Raw genomic sequence first — 17,236 nt, forward strand, 5'->3', positions numbered from 1 at the left:
AAGTTAAGCAAGATGGTGAATAAGACAAGAGCAACATTCAGGTGAACAGCAATTTTAAGTGTTTAGAGCAAAGCATGAGAAGCAATGGCCATAAATAAAATATTCAGATGAGAGGGAGATGTTTAAAAATAAATTTTAGAAAGGCTACCGTGGACTTTATGATGCAACACTGCTGACTACCACTGCTATGTTATTTTTCATTATTTCTTAATGCTTATGAACAGTTGTCATTTTTAGACATGAGATTATGCTTAGATCAGCCCTATACATTGTAGTCAAAGAAGGATGTCTTATTAGTCTAGTGCTGCTATAATAGAAATAACCACAGGTGGATGGCTTTAACAAAGAGAAATTTATTTTCTCACAGTCTTTTAGGAGGCTAGAAGTCAGAATTCAGGGTGCCAGCTCCAGGAGAAGGCTTTCTTTCTCTGTTGGTTCTGGGGGAAGGTCCTAGTTACCAATCTTCCCCCCGTCGAGTAGCTTCTCAGTGCAGGGACCTGGGTAGAAAGGACGCACTATTCTCCTGGCTCTTGTTTCTTGGTGGTATGAGGTCCACCTGTCTCTCTGCTCCCTCCTTTCTTTTATATCTCAAAAGAGATTGGCTTAAAACACCACCTAATCTTGTAGATTGGGTCCTGCCTCATTAACACAATGGCCACTAATCCCAACTCATTAACTCATAGAGACAGGATTTACAACACATCGGAAAATCATATCAAATGACAAAATGGTGTACGATCAACCAATCCTGGGCATCACGGCCTAGCCAAGTTGACAGATATGTTTTTGTGACACAATTCAATCCATGACAAAGGAGAAGAAGGCAAGGAGAAGAAGGCAAGGAGAAGAAGGCAAAAGGTAGGAGAAAGCTGTGATTGTGGTATGGGAAGGAGGAAAAAAAAAATAGTGGCAGTACCCAAAACGAAGTATATGTGATGCATTTTAAAGTTTCAAGGCTCTGCTCTTTACATTATCTCACCTAACAAGGCAAAAACAGTTCAATATCATGACAGGTATAACTGTTACTTGAAAATTTCATGGCTTTTCTTAAACAATTTTACATTTATATTTTTCTAAATACCCTCAGACTCCTCTTCTCGTAAAGTGTTCAGGAGAAATCTAAATATGACTTCAAGATTCTTCTTTAATGTCTTTTTACTTTTAGTGTCTAGCATCTGACCTACAACTTTCTGTAAGGAACTTACACATTATGTACATATGAGTGTGTGTGTGTGTGTGTGTGTGTTCACGCCACCTTAGAATGAAACTGCTCTTAATGCTTGCAAGCATAGTTTTTCCTCCCTTTTTATTATTCTTCCCTCTTCCCTCTGCCGGCTATTTTCTCCTCTCTTTTTTATTCTCTTTAAGTTCAGGTCTTTGAAAAATTTTCTCAGAGGCAATTAAAAGAAAATCTTCCTTGTTTATATCATAGTCAGGCTCCATTTGTGATTAAAAAAAAAAAAAAAAGCCATAGCATCCTGTTTGATGATCAGATTCGATAATCTTTATTCACCATTTCTAAAGACAGAAAATTCATTGTAAATATTGAGATGGATCAAATTAAAGTTTCTACAGATGTGCATTTTCCAAAAAGAAAAGAAATGTCCTCAGACAAAGGAGACAATATCTGAATTATGTATATATTTTTCTCAAAGTGAAAAAATTTAACATTTTAAATAGCTGTTTATGAATTAAGACAAACTTTCTCATTATCGTTACAGCCAAAAACCTTTAACTGCTCCCTCAGAGAAAGTTATGGAATCCCAATAAATTGGTTATGACAGTTAATGAGATTCATCTAATCTACATGAAATGCATTTTTTCAAGGAGTTAAAATATGGAGAGCTTTACTATGACTGCTCTCTTTCCTTTGCAAAAAAAGGAGAAATGCTAAACATTAATCATTTCAAGTTTATTAGTAACTTTCCGAAGTGAATTAAAAATTTTCTTTTTACAAATTAAATTTAAAAACCATACATTGAGCCCTTTGGTCATTTTGATTCAAAAATCAAAAATCACTGGCATTTGACTGAGGTCTTGATTAAAAAATGAACAAGCTGATTCGTGCCCAGAAAATGCTTTCTGTGATGCAGTTCCAGTGACCATGTAGAATACTTGCTTTCTCTAGGCACACCTTGGCTAATTTGGACTCCGAAAATCCCCGTGACGCCCAAGATTCCATTCCCCTGTGTTTACTCTTCTGGACGACAGACATGTAGTACCTGTCTGAAAGAGACACAGGGATCACGTGGAGCTTCAGCAGTGAATCATTCCTTTAATGTAGCGAAAACCTAGAGGGAAGAACAGGGAGGATGTATTGGTTGTTAGGAAAATGTAGACTACCAGTGGAAAATAACATCCTCTATTAATAAGATCTGAGGTATGACTCACATAATTGTCCTAATTTTTTAGATTAATGTGGAACATGAAGCATTTCTTTAAGTTGATGACAGGTGCCAAGAAACACCTAAAGTGAAAAGGGCTGTGTACGGTTTTAGAATGTGATTTTATAAAGAAGGTGGAGATCCCAACTCCCTCTATCATGTCTATATATATATAGGTGTGAGTATGTATGTTTTAGTGCTTCCTGGAAAGTGTTTTGACCAAGAGCCTGAGGTGGACAAAACAGCCTTGATCTGAGTGAGCTTACTGGCACCATGAAAATATCAGGTGTCTTTCTGCTCCTTTCTCTGGCTCTTTTCTGCTTCTTCTCAGGTGAGTTTTTCCTTTTAAATTAATATCCAATGTTTACACCAAATTGGAAATGACAAGAGTTGCTATTCACCATATTTTAAAATCCCAACCATTTTTACATAAAACACTGATTCTGAGAGATCGTAGTAAGAATAATGATAATGATTGTGAGGATAAAAATGATGATGATAAAAATGGCTTTCAGTTATTCAGCATATACAGTATTCTAGGCAACGTAGTGAGGGTTTTTATGCACTGTGCCCAATACACAGAAGGTATTCATATCCCTATTTTATATGTAAGATAAAGGTGGTACAGAGAAGTGAAGATATTTTCCAAAGACTTGCAAGGAGATGGAGAAAAATTAAAAATTTGAATCTAGATCTTCCAGACCTCAAAATTAACATTTGTTCCATAAAAGAGGCCTGGAAGATAGATAATTACATTAAATATTTACTTGGATTTCAAAGGCAAAGGAAAATTTTTCTGTCCTCGGTTATCCTTGCACACATGGACTCAAATAATTGAAATTGAATCAATCAAGGATAAAAAAGGCAACTCAAGCTTTAGAATGCAAAACATAGATGCTGCTGGTGAATTAAACAAGTTTTCAGGCAGAGCAATATCTTTGTACACCTTAATGAATAATCATCATATAGTCAATGAATTAAAATGGTTCAGAGGACAATCATATTGTACTCTGATGATTTTATCGGATGGAATAGGACAATCTGAATGAATAGGGTCCCATATCTATTTCTTTCCTTCTTTGTCTTTTCATTCTATGGTGTTGTAGATGAAGAAGCACATGCTAAGATCTCTAGACCAAAGACGTGGTTTTTTTCTCTTCCACTAATGGCCCATGCAAACTTTTGGGGAAATAGCTTTCTGAGATATTCAGTCATTTGTAAAATGCTAGAATGAGACTAAGCCATAGGATCTTCTATGTTGTATATCATTTCTATGACAACAGTGGATGAATTTTACTGCTATCGAGAATTTAAATGACTGAACATATAAAAAATTTTTTTCAGTAAGACTGAACAGATAGAGGAGACATTGTCAGCTGGAAGTTAGTTATATTTACATAAAAGTACATTTAGAAATGCAAAAAATGGATAATGAATTCCTTTGATATTATAAAGTGGGATTACTCAATCCAAATAAATTGAACGGGTAGCTCAGTCCACCGTTGAGATGGCAGAAAAAAGATACGTGAATGTATTAAAACTTAGTTACAAAGATAGTATCAAAAATTGATTACTGTCCTCTTATTGCCTCACTTTACAAAGGTGGGTTACTCTTTTAATTGGATTTGGCTGACAAATACACTTATCAAAAAATATGGGGTCCTAAGGACTAGGAGGACATAGTGTCTAAGAGCCTTAATGTTGAGATGGAGATTAATAAATTTCAGTACGGCATTTTTAGTTTATAGCTGTGTGATCTTTCCGAGCTTCATTTTCCTCGTTCGTAAAATGAGATATAAAAGGACTGCCCCCATATAGGGAATTAAATGAGAATACCTGTAAAGTGCTTAACATATTGGCTGGGACCTAGTAAGTGTTCAACAAATATCTACTAATAATATTATTACCCTTTTTGTGTTAAAGTTTAATGAAATGTGTACTAGTTTGGACTCAGAAATTCTGCATTTTAATCCTGCTTTAGTAGGCTTGCCATTTCTTACACATACCACTCCACAAAAGATGTTGGATAAATCCTTTTGCTTTGGATCACAGTTTGGCATAGTGGAGAAATTTTTCAATATTGCTATAGCAAATTTTCTTTTGTAATAAAAATCAATTAGAGTGGTAGCAAAAATATAAACTTTCAGGCCCTCCTGGTCTTACATAGTAAAGTTTTTTAAGAGATTGACTTAAAGCTCTGTGTTTTTAAACAACCACCTTCACTGCTACTTATGTATCAACAAGGTTGGAGATCACTCAGTAGATGAACAGTAACCTCCACTCAAAAGCCTCATTCTCCCCTTGTCTCCATTGATAAAGAATGTACTTTCATGTATTTGGATTTGTCATCCCACTTGTGCAGGCTATCACTGGAGAAAAATTGAACTTATCCAGCACTTTCTCTCTTTGAAGTGTCCTTGGACTTGCATGTGAGGGGTGTTGCTGGAACAGCAGTGCAGAGATCAAAACTCAGGAGCCCATACCAGAATTGGGCCTAGGACTTATATTTCACTGGTTGAACTACTGAGGTAGTTAGCCACAAACTAACTTCACACACTGAAACGTAAAGAGGGTGTAAGAAAGAGAGAGAACCAAGAAGGTATATATGGATTTTTTTTTTTCTCTCCCAGGAATTTAGAGAGATACATAAGGAGAAATGAATTATAGGAGGGAACATGAGTTGATCTATATTAGGGCCAATTCATTAAAGCTTAATATAGAAGGTAGAAAAAAAAATTGGGGCTCAAATAGTAAACAACAAAGTTAACCCCTTCCTCAAATACCTATAACGAAGTCTTTTGGGAGGGCTGAATGGACTGAATCTTTGGACGTCAAAACTCGTGGTGACTTTCCAATGCAACTTCTCCAAAATAAGATCAGAAATGATAAAGTCTTTCAAACAGTAAATTAATGACAGGGCCAGGACTGTAACGTGAATCTCCAGATTCTTAATCTATTTTCTTCTGACCCACCCTGACCTCTCCCACACATTGCCTTCTCAAGGTCCATGTCCTTACATTATCTACAAAGCTTCTACACGTCCCTATGTGAGCAGGTGTAAAGAGTCAAGTAGGCATGCTATGATTTGCTGAAAAGGCCAGGGGGCCAGAATAGAAACACTCCAAGCTTGGGGATTTCTTAATTTTATAAATCCTACTTTTTGCATGTTCAGAAATTACTGATTTTTTTATTTTTTATTTCCAGGTGTCTTCAGTCAAGGAAGACAGGTCAGTGCATATTTTTATCTTGTCTTCAGACCTGGGTGGTGCTTGTTTGGTATTCCCTGGCCAAAAAGAGGTTTGTCTAATGGGTATAAGAGCAAAAACTAAGAGCAAGCAGGCCAAATGCAGAAATCAGCAGAAGTAATTAGCTTTTTAACTTTAATCACTCTATGAGTATACTATTTTCATTAATAATAATAAAAAAAAAGAATAACATTTACATGAACTCCAGACTTTCTGGAGCCACGGAGGCTAGATGAACACCTGAAGCTATTGCTCTGAGATAATCTTAAAAACCTTAAATCAAAATTATTCCCTGAAGTCTTCTTAAAAAACAAACAATAGTTTAGCTTACCTATGTTAAGTTAAAACATGTCTGTCTTGAGCATTACGCACCTTTAAGAATTATCTATATGGGATAAAACTGACAATAGCAACTCGAAAAGTTAGATAGGAACCTTAGGGGGCAGTGAGTGTATGTTAATGAGGGCGGAACGACTCAGAAAAGGAGGGTGAGAATGGTTGCACAACTTGAAGAATGTATTCAGCATCACTGACGTGTAGAAATTGTTGAATTGGTGTATGTTTTGCTGTGTATATCCTCAACAATAACAACAACAAAATAAAATAAAAAAGAGACTAAACAACCATTTTTACATTTCATTAGAAACGAATTAATACAAATAAAAATAGAATGGCTCTGCAACAAAAGTCATTCTCTAGCACTGATTTCACTGTGTGAACTTGGGCAAGTTACTTAACTTTTCTGAGCTATAATTTCCACAACTGTAGGAATGGGATAATATTATCCACCTCATAGAACTGTAATGAAATAAAAATTACATGAACTATGTGAAAGTGTTTGTTACTGATTACAAATTAAAAGTCTCTGAAGGAGTTACGGCAGGTGTTATTTATTTATTTTGTTTTAGAACGAAGTCAACTGAAAGTAGGTAGGAAACTTAAACTTCTTTATTGAAAATACACACTCTGGTTTACTCAAATTAAAATACAATTTGGGATGAAAAATTTGGGTGGACAAAAATTACCTTCATTCTCTGACTGATTTTGTATCCAAATGAATTCACCGACTCCTTTCCGGATTTTTAATTCTGTCAAAAGATGACACAGATAAGTGGTATTTGCTCTGCCAACCCTGCTGCAGGACTCCTACTGAACATTTGTATTTGACCTTGGCACTAGGTCTTGTTTAGCCTTGGTGTGCCCAAGAGGCTTTGGTGCCAAAAATTTCCATACACTACTTCGAATTGATTGAAGGTGGCAATGGAGGTGAAATATATTTTTCAACACTGATATACCTACTATATTGCAAAAACGTGCTTTGTTTTGTTTTTATTTTAGCATCTTAGAAATGGGTCGCATCTTGCATTGGTGAAGGCTTGCAATTAACTTCCAGTGTGCGCGTGTATGTGCATGCCTGTATGTGTGGTGTGTGCATGCGTGCGTTCCTGTGTGTGTTTATTGTCCACATGCAAGCACCCATGTGTGTTTGTAATACTATATAAAATTGTACATTGTAAAATTAATTTCCTCTTGTATTTAAATAACTATGGTCATACAGTACGTGTTGAATATAAAAACAAACAAACGAGGAAAGAAAATAAGATCCAGCCATATTCCTTTAGGTAGTAAAATATAATGATAAGACCATTACACATAGATATAAAAGATAAGGAATTTAAGCCCAGTTTTCTCATTGACACTCAAGTCATTTTCTATTTTTGATCTTTAATTTGCCAGATTTTTGATAAAATTTTCTGAAGTTTACTTAATATCTATTATTCACTGACTCCATTATTTTTCCCGGACATACGTCTTACAAGAAGCAGGCTGCTTGCTTCAGTATCACTTGGGGTGCTTGGTGAAGTGGCAGATCACAGGGCACCGCAACAGGATTATTGGACAATAATTATCATGTGAGGGCTCAGAATCTGCATTCTAATAGTTACGCAGGTGACTCATAAACAATAAAACCTGAACATTTTCAGGTAGGTAAGAGGAAGCAAGCTACCCTGGGAAGCATGGCTTTGGAGTCAGGCAATATAGATGAGACCTAATTCAAATATTTATTGGCTGTGTGACTTGAGGAAATTTTCTTCCCTTCTCTGTGCCTGTGTTTCCCCATTTGTAAGATGGAGGTTTGGATTCAATGATCTCTAAAACCCCCTTCTGCCCTATGTATCTCAATCATTATGAAACCCAACCTTTCCTGCCTAGGCTGCTGTTTCTTCTCTACTCACATATTAAGGGCAGTGATAGTGCCACACTCCCAAATGGCTTCAAAGCTACCATTTGTCCTCTGCTTGGCTGGGAGGAGGGTGGCAGTCTCAATGACAGGCAAACTGAGAAGTTGAAACTAACCTTGGGAACATGCCTGCTCAAGTCTGATCCAGCCTAGGCAAAAGGAAGAAAAATTTCCTTCGAGACTCAAGTCATATTTCTCAAAGCAAGGAGTCTCTCCATGATGAAACATCTGATGGGAGATTATAATAAGCAATATGAATTATAGATTTTTTCAATTGTACTTTCCATAAAAAGAAAGTTCCAAGCTACCCAAAGAACATATATCCAGACTTTTGCATTTCGTGACCCAGTAAAATTTTTCCTATAAATATGAATAATTAATATTCCACTGAATCTTTCATTTGCGAGTTAAGAACATTAATATAACAAAAACAACAATCAAAAAATAAAATCAGTATTTACCATCACTAGCAATTCACTAAAAAGATTGTATTATAACACATTTGAAATATATAATCTCCGAATAGAGGTAGTCCTTTGAGCTGAATAAATTTTGCTTTTTCGAATCACTCACTACAGTGCCTTTATTTTTTGTAATTTTACTATCAGGGTCTGTATTTGGAAAATGTTTCCTTAAAGGGATGTTTAAATGAATAGTTTGTTTTGTAATTTGTATAATAAGCCTCTCAAAAGCAGTATTTTGCTCAAAAGCAACCATTTTGTGTTATATTTTGGGGGATAGCTGCTTTTATTCGTATTTTAAACATAAAGATATGGTGAACTTTAGTATAGTTATTAAAACAAGGCTTTATGACTAGAGTGAGTTTTGGGCTCCTCATTTTTTAAATTATCACGATTTCACTTATAATTAATATACAGGCAGGATATAGGGAGAACATTTAGAGATGATGTTTAACACAATCATCTACAGATGGGAAAACCCCAGTCCCAGAAAGAGGAACTGACTGACTCAAGGTTACCGCAGCAGGAAAGGTGTGGACTCCTGACTCCATGTTGAGTGGCCTTTCCATGGTTCCACACTACATCTAAAAGATATTAGGAAGTCATCTGAGGTGCATATGAAAGTACTGTGAGCAGCATAATTTTCCAAACAAACAAAAGGTGGTATTTACTAGTCTCACTTCTATGATGAAAACGGATTTTAAAATAACTTGTTTCCACATGTAGGATGGATGTGGAACTGGGAGGAAACGAAAACTGAGAGAGCCAAATATATTGCATTGTTTCAGGCAAGAGATGAAAAGGGCCTGGAATAGGTAGTCAATTTGGAGTTGGAGAAGAGGACTTGGGGTAAAAACACACACACAAAAGGTAACACTTCCAGGGAGGAAGAAATGGCAAAGTTTCAAGCTGAGGAAATTGAAGAATGATGTTATTAGTGTAAATTGAAAAATTATACTATAAAACTAGTTTGGAAGGAAAGAAAAAGTTATATTATGGACATAAATGAGTATAAATTATGAACCAAATTGTTGACTAAAGGTATCTAGATTTCTGAAAATCAAGAATTAGACTTTGAATAGTAATGAAGGCTATGAAAAAAATCTAGAACTCGTCAGTATCATTTGAGAAAAATATATGTTCATAAAGAGAGAAAATCAAGTATTTAAGAATATAAAACCATCTTGTAAATTGTACAAACTAACACTCAGGAGGAAAACAGAAAAGGCAACAAAAATGATAGAGATGGAATAGCTGGAGAGTTTGGAATACTGAAATATTGCAGAAGTCTGGAAACACTTTCAAAATGATGGGCGTGATCAAGCTTCCACATATCATGAGGAAATCATGCCAGGGTTATAAATAACCAGTGGAGGTAGTCTGAAAAGGGTCATTTTTGAGAGCAGTTTCAGTAGATGGAAAGCCAAAAAAAAAAAAAAAAAACTTAAAAAAAAAAAATCCATGCATGTTGCTGAAGAGTTAATTCCGACTCATGGTACCTCATGTTACAGAGTAAACCTAAACTCCACAAGGAAGAATGAAGAAAACCAAAGATACAAGTGAAAGATTAGTCCAAAGGACGAATGGACCACATCTACCACAGCCTGCACCAGACTGAGTCCAGTACAACTAGTTGGTGCCCAGCTACCATCACTCACTGCTCTGACAGGGATCACAGTAGAGGGTTCCGGACAGAGCTGGAGAAGAATGTAGAACAAAATTCTAACTCAAAAAGAAAGACCAGACTTGCTGGCCTGACAGAGACAGGAGAAACCCTGAGAGTACGGACCCCAGACACCCTATCAGCTCAGTAATGAAGTCACCCCTGAGGTTCACACTTCAGCCAAAGATTGGACAGGCCCATAAAATAAAAAGAGACTAAAGGGGCACACCAGCCCTGGGGCAAGGGCTAGAAGGCAGGAGGGGACTGGAAAGCTGGTAATAGGGAACCTAAGATTGAGAAGGGAGAGTGTTGATATGTTGTGGGGTTGTTAACCAATGTCATAAACAATTATCTGTACTAACTGTTTGATGAGAAACTAGTTTGTTTTGTAAACCTTCATCTAAAGTACAATAAAATAAATAAATTAAAAAAAAAAAAAAGGAATAAAACTAAGCTCCATTGGGTTCTTGGCTATAATCTTTCTGGAAGCAGATCACCAGGCTTGTCTTCCAGAGCACCTCTGAGAGAGTTTGAACCACCAACCTTTCAATTAGTAGTCAAGTGCTTAACTGTTTATGTCACCTTGGCATCTTTTCAGTAGAAACGAAGGGTTATGAAAGCAAGGGGAATGGAAGCCAAGGAAAAGAGGGATGAAGAACTCTGGCATGGTAAAGATGGAGCTGATTTAAACACAGAGGTAACATTTTTCAGTAAAGGAAAGAAGAGATGTAATCCTACAGCCTAGGTAATGTGTGTGCATGTGTGTGATTGTAAATTTTCCTTGGCTTTAAAAAAAAAAAAAATTTTTTTTTTATTCTTAGGCCTAAAATGCTGGACTATATTGGTCTTTAGTTTACTTAATGACCATACAAGTTCAATTTTCCAACAAAGTTAAATGATTTTGTAGTCACCATTAGCAAAGATGAATAACCTAGCACTAAAAGTACCAGAATATTTTAGAAGATGCAGTTCTTTGAACAACCACAAGGAGTCAGGCTGGTACTGAACACTGACACCCATGTGCTTAAATGCAGTCTCCGGAAGCTGGAGTATCTAAAGACATTAATGAAGGTTCCTGTTGAATAGAAAACAACATTCTAAAAAGCAACAAAAATCTCACTAAAATAGAGTAAGGGTAATGAACCCCCAAAATTCTAGGTATAATTTACATTGCTAGTGTTTATAATAGCAGTCTTTCATATAGTCCTTGATCCCTTACAAAACATTTTCACAGAATTAATCATTTCAACAATCTTGGCAGATAAACATCACTATCCCTCTGTTAAAGATGAAGAAATTTAAGCAAAGAGCAGTGAAGTGTTTGCACAGGGTCATAAAGCTAATAAAAGGGTGAGGCAAAATTCAAGCACAGGTCAGTGTAATTCCATCTACAGAGTAACTCCCCAACCTTGCAGCAGCAGTGGGGCATTTAAAATAGACTTGGAAGAATTTCAGCTCACCAGGGGATCCTAGAAGCCACATGGAGAAAACGTTAAAGAAGAAAAAATAATCCCACCACCACTCACCAACGCCAGCCTACCTTTGCTTTGACTTCCACGAAGAAGCCAATCATTTGATTTCTATCTAACGAAGTAAAAAACAAAAATATAAAAGAATGGTATTTCAGTCAGAGGAAAGGCATGACATCTAGGAATTTTAGCTACTTTTCCTCAAGTTGTCAAAGCTATGGTCTCTATTTCCAATCCTGTCATTCCCCTGTTTCTCTTTTTGCCTCACAGAGGAACTTCTAGCTGGCTCTGTAGAGATATTCTTTACCTTCCCCAACCTCTGTGGCCAGCAGAGAGTAGCCCTCTTGTATAGTCAGCCACCATGCTAAAATACCACACACAGTAATTGAAGGAGTCTCCAGATGTAACAAGAGGAAGCATTTGAGCAAAAGGTTCTATTCCTTCCATCCAACAGAAGAACTAAGGACTTAGAGTGTGTTTTAAGCTACTTCACTTACAGAACTCACTGCTAAACCTCTGACCATCAAAGCTGGAAGGGTTTTTAGAGACCATCTAGTCCAAAGGTAATTAATCATTTTGTACAAGTTACAGACCCCTTTCAGAATACTATGAGAGCTACGTACTGTAAGGGCAGGCCTACAATAAGGAAGTTATTTTCTGAACTCCTAGCTTAGGTCTATTTCATATATATTCCACTCTGCCTTTTTACATCCCTTACATGACTGCATTTGATCCTTACAATAACTCTGGGAATGAGACAAACCAGCTGTTATTATTTTTATCTTCAGTTAAGAAAATTTAGTCCCAGATATTGTTTTGCCCAAGATAACACAACTAGCCAATGGCAAACAAGTTTTATAACATAACTGTTCACCTTCCTTCAGGGATCATACAAGGCCACCATGATTTAAAAGTATGAAATATATCTGTGTTCTATGACAGTTTGTTTATATGCCATTTGATTGATTTGGTTTTATTTATCCAAAATCCTTTGCTCTTTCTAGCCTCCTTCACAGGGAACAGTGGAAGAGGATAAGTGGGTTTGGGGAGGGTGATGGGGTCCAGCAACTCTCAAAGTGAATGTCCTTCCCAACTGCCACTTCCATGTCTGCTTTCTAAAGGAAAAAAGTGGCTGGATCACAAGATTAAAGGGCTGATTGCCAGGGAAAGGCATCTTAAGGAGGCATCTCTTTCAAGTAAGAGACTCTTTTCTCTTTTCCATGCTGTCCTTACTGTAGAGAAACCGGATTGGGATGCCCTTTCCTTAGCTTCTGCATTGCCTGTGGTTGTCCCACTGGGGAATTTACCACACATTATGCTTTAAATAAGGTCCCTTGGTGGCTCAGTGGTTAAGAGTTCAGCTGCTACCTGAAAGGTTGGTGGTTCAAACCCACCATCTTCTCCTCAGGAGAAAGATGTGGTAGTCTGCTTCCATAAAGATTTACAGCCTTGGAAACCATATGGGAAAGTTATACTCCGTCCTGTAGTGTTGCTGTGAGTTGGAATCGACTCCACGGCAACGGGTTTGGTATGCTTTAAACATCTAAACTCCTCTCTGCTTCCTTAATGTAGATAAGATGGTGAACTTACTGGGATAGTGTTTATAGCAGATTTCTCTTTGTATCACCAATACCCAGCACTGTGTCTTAGTTACACCTTTAATGTTTGTGAAATAGATGAAAAGAATCAGTGATGATTCCGCAGCCCTCAGCCTTTTCCTGACCTAAGTGCACCATTGTATAATACATTAATGACTTAACTGCAAAGTACATTAGCTTTTGAGAAAAAGTATTCTAGGTTTATAGTGCCCTATAAAAAAAAAAAAATTTTTTTTTTTTTTAATAGCTTTTCTAGTCTCCTTTCCAGGTTGGTTAACTAAAGGAAAGAATACTGTCCTGGAAATGGTATGGGAGGATGGAGGATCTCAGGGCATTGGATAAAGGATGATATCCATAGATGGGACTACAAGAAGACTAGATATCTTATATTCATCCAAGTCCTAAGAAGATCCCTGATAAGCACTATATTACCCAGCCTCAGTAGTACAAGATGCCAAATTTCAACAAAGTTTAATAGTTTCAGATGCCTTAAACATGGCATATGTGGGAACATTTTCTTTACCTAATTTCATAACACTTTGAGAATTTTCCCATGCACATTTTCAGAAATTTTTGTCAGTATGTAATGGTTCACTAATGTGTTAAACAAGTGATCCCTTCTACCTATACTTGTACATTTTCCTAATAAGCTATTTTAATGAACATAAGTGTGGACAAGGATATATAGTGACAGCTGGTCTTTAATGCGCTCGATGGAGATGTATTGGAAATCAATCATAGTAGATTGTTGAAAATTCTGGATCAGCAGTGAGAAAAATATGTTCAAACACTGATCTTGATGCTTCCTGGTTGTGTGGCATTCGGTAAACTATTTAATTTTTTGCTGAGAATCTTTATCCTCACTGGTAACCTGGTTAATATATTGTTGAATATACCTCTCAGGGTTATTGCAAGGTTCAGTTGAGGTAATTCATATGAAGAGTTTGAATATTATGAGGCAGTTGGTAAACACGGGACACTATTACTCTAATGGAACTAGGATAGGTATAAAGTAAGGTTTCTCCATTCATGTTTAAATATCATTTCAATCTACACAGATGACATTCCAAGAATTTTTGTTCAACCTATTGTATATTGCCAGTACCCTAATAAAAAATGGCTCAAATGTCATTCGTACACCAAACATTGACTCAATTGGTGTTGAGTTTAAAAGAATCTTAAAACTTCAGACATCTTCTGAGATAACACTGTAACTGGGGAAGAAATATTAGTGGCATATATACTACCATTCTTTCTACAGAGCCCATGATGATAATTATTCATCAAGTATAGTATATATTCTCAACAAGCCTGGATGCAACTTCAGAATCCTTCTAAACACTACAGCTTAGGCAGCCGTTACTAAATTATTTTAGTAGGCTCAAAAGTTCAATTATACAAACAAACTTTGAGGCAGTAAGTTAATATTATAAAGGTATTAGATTTTTGTTTTCAGGAAGTACTAAATGGATGTGACAGACACAAAGAAAACAAACAAGTCATCAAGTAATGTCTGGGGAGTCCTTACAAAGACCAGCCATGTCTTCATAGCAATGCAGAAAGAGTGCCATTAAAGTCACATTATATTGTAAACAGAATGTATAAACATACAAACAAATGCCATTTAAAAAGCAAAACACTCTCAGCTGGAGCAATTTTGTGTTGAAACAGAAGGTCCGATTGACAGCTTTTGAAAATACCATTGATTTACTGAGGAATACAGCAATTACAGTAATGCATTTATAGTGTCTCAAAAGGCAAGTCTCAATTACATGTCATGTATTCTAGTTAAACAGATAAGAAGAGCTATTTTCTATTTCAGGAATTTTTACATCACAAATATATAATAACATTTTAAAAGTTTGCCATTCAAGCTTCTTTCTTGGAATGCACTGATGTCACTGTCATTGTGCTTACTTTGATAGGTTGACTGTAATGAGTTCCGGGATCCCAAGGTCTACTGTACTCGAGAGTCTAACCCCCATTGTGGCTCTGATGGCCAGACATATGGCAACAAATGTGCCTTCTGTAAGGCGGTGGTGTAAGTATCATACTCCCCAAACCTTTATCTTGCAAACTCAAACTCCAGCGTAAGTCTAAAATGCTTTTTTTTGAAATATTCTAGAAATTTCTACTCCTATCACCCATGGAAGTTGAAGAAATTAACTTCAGACAAATGAAAACAAATGTGTCTAAACCAAAAGAGATTTAAAAAATAAATTTGAAAATATAATCTTTGTTATTTTACTTTGCTACTGTTAATTTTGATTCATCTTAGGGTAGTTTTTTTAAAAAAAATTGTCTTTAAGAATTTTAACACATTTTCCTTTTTTTAAATAAAAAAATTCCCATTTTTATTCAACCGTGTTTGTTTTTGTTGTTTGTTATTATCATTGCTAACTTTGAAAGTGAAGAAAAATTAAGAATTTAACTAATCGTAGAGATGAATTTAATTAATCTTAGAAATGCAGTGAAGTTTGAAAGTTCATCGAAATTATAAACATGTAAAAAAAGTCATGATAAAATTTGAAAAAAGTATCAAAAATATTATTTTATCCAATTAAGGCATTCCCAGGGCACCAATTCCCGTTTATTCTTTCTATTCTGATGAAAAGGGCCTTTCAGTGAAGAACGGAAGGCACGGTTACCCTTAGTCAGGCTATTCAAGCTTTAGAGATAGTGTACTAGAAAGGTTCTGTCAAGGGTCGATATTAACTGAATCCTTGTTTATAAGAAGCAGAGCAGAACTACAGACCTTAGCTAAAAGACTGTGAGCTTGCTGATAATACATGGTCTGTATTGATAAATATTAGTTTAAATAATTAATAAGCTAATTAATTAATCAATCTTTTAGTCTGTTCTAAAATCAAGAAAATTATAATCCTTGTTTAAGCCAGATAAGTCACCTCACCTCCTCAACTGTTATATTTTTACTGATGTTTCTTCTATTAATGTCTTAATTTCTCTCAATTTTGATGCAAAATTCCCAAGCACAAAAACAACAAAAAAAAAAACAAGCCCGTTGCCATCAAATCAATTCCGACTCACAGCGACCCTATAGGACAGAGTAGAACTGCCCCATAGAGTTTCCCAGGAGCGCCTGGTGCATTTTAACTGCTGACCTTTTGGTTAGTGTTCATAGCACTTAACCACTACGCCACCAGCGTTTCCTGCCAAGCATAGACATTGTATACTTCCCTAACAACAATCACAGGGCCCAGCATATAGAATGAAATTAATAAATATTGACTCATAACATAATAAATGCATGCCTACATTTGTATAGACGTTATCTGACTAATTATACTAAACTTTTCTCAGAAGAAGGGCCGTAGGGCAAGATGAGATTTGAGTTAATGGATGCGTGTTACTGAGAAGGACTGAATCCATGGTTGGCTATAAAAAGCCAAATGCTTGAATATTCAGTCAGTTTCTGTTGCTATAGGGTCGCTGTGAGTTGGAATCGACTCGATGGCACTGGGTTTTTTGGGTTTGGTCTCTCAGAACAGAACTACGGCACTATACAGTCCTTTTTCCGTTATTTATCCTCTCACTTCTACCTTTTTCACTTGTACATAAATTTGTACTCAGAAAATGAGCAACTAGTAGTGAAAGTCTAAGGTTTATGAAAACTGTGAGATTCGTTTGTTCAAGATTTATGCCTTCAGCAATCTGGCCAGATGCCAATTCCGAGTACATTTAATTAAGCTCCAAAGTGTAGATAAGTGTATCTGTAGAATCTAATGATTAGGTGGATCAGGTCTTCCTTCATTATTGCTGTTTTCAAAGTTTGTGTTATTTATGATTTTTCACTGAGTATGTGTTTGTCTTTCTCTTTTATAGGAAAAGTGGTGGGAAGATTAGACTAAAACACGAAGGAAAATGCTGAAATCGGAGCCAGTGTGTTGTACTAGTTTGTCCCCTTCTCCCATCCTCTTTTTCTCACTTCTGCCTTTTCTTTTCTCTAGTGGAACCCTTAGATTTAGAAAGACACACCTTCTACTTAGCCTGGGTTCTGGGAAGTTTGATGTATGTCTGTTTCCATCAATTAGCTTGTCAATAAAGTAAATTCTTCAGAATCATTGATTGTGTGTTTACTTTGCTATCAAGAAAGATAAAGATACAACATGAAATAATTGCCCTGCCAGTGAGTGCCCTGCTTGGAAGCCAGGCA

General features: G+C 36.2%; 1 protein-coding gene across 1 annotated transcript; it reads left to right on the top strand.

The window, feature by feature from the left end:
• The first annotated feature begins 10,623 nt into the window (after positions 1–10,623).
• On the top strand, positions 10,624–16,951 carry LOC126067153 (serine protease inhibitor Kazal-type 6-like). Its single transcript, XM_049868776.1, has 3 exons — positions 10,624–10,692; positions 14,988–15,103; positions 16,906–16,951. Exons 1-3 carry the CDS (start codon positions 10,624–10,626, stop codon positions 16,949–16,951), a joined length of 231 nt encoding a protein of 76 aa, XP_049724733.1.
• Positions 16,952–17,236: the final 285 nt, after the last annotated feature.

Source organism: Elephas maximus, chromosome 2 (genome assembly GCF_024166365.1).
Source record: "Elephas maximus indicus isolate mEleMax1 chromosome 2, mEleMax1 primary haplotype, whole genome shotgun sequence".
NCBI lineage: Eukaryota > Metazoa > Chordata > Mammalia > Proboscidea > Elephantidae > Elephas > Elephas maximus.

What these genes read in the sequence shown, in the direction of transcription:
- LOC126067153 (XM_049868776.1), top strand. Translation starts at nt 10,624, where the DNA reads ATGGAAGCCAAGGAAAAGAGGGATGAAGAACTCTGGCATGGTAAAGAT. An exon ending in GAGCTGATTTAAACACAGAG is followed by an intron (nt 10,693 to 14,987) that starts GTAACATTTTTC and finishes TTACTTTGATAG; the next exon opens with GTTGACTGTAATGAGTTCCG. An exon ending in GCCTTCTGTAAGGCGGTGGT is followed by an intron (nt 15,104 to 16,905) that starts GTAAGTATCATA and finishes TCTCTTTTATAG; the next exon opens with GAAAAGTGGTGGGAAGATTA.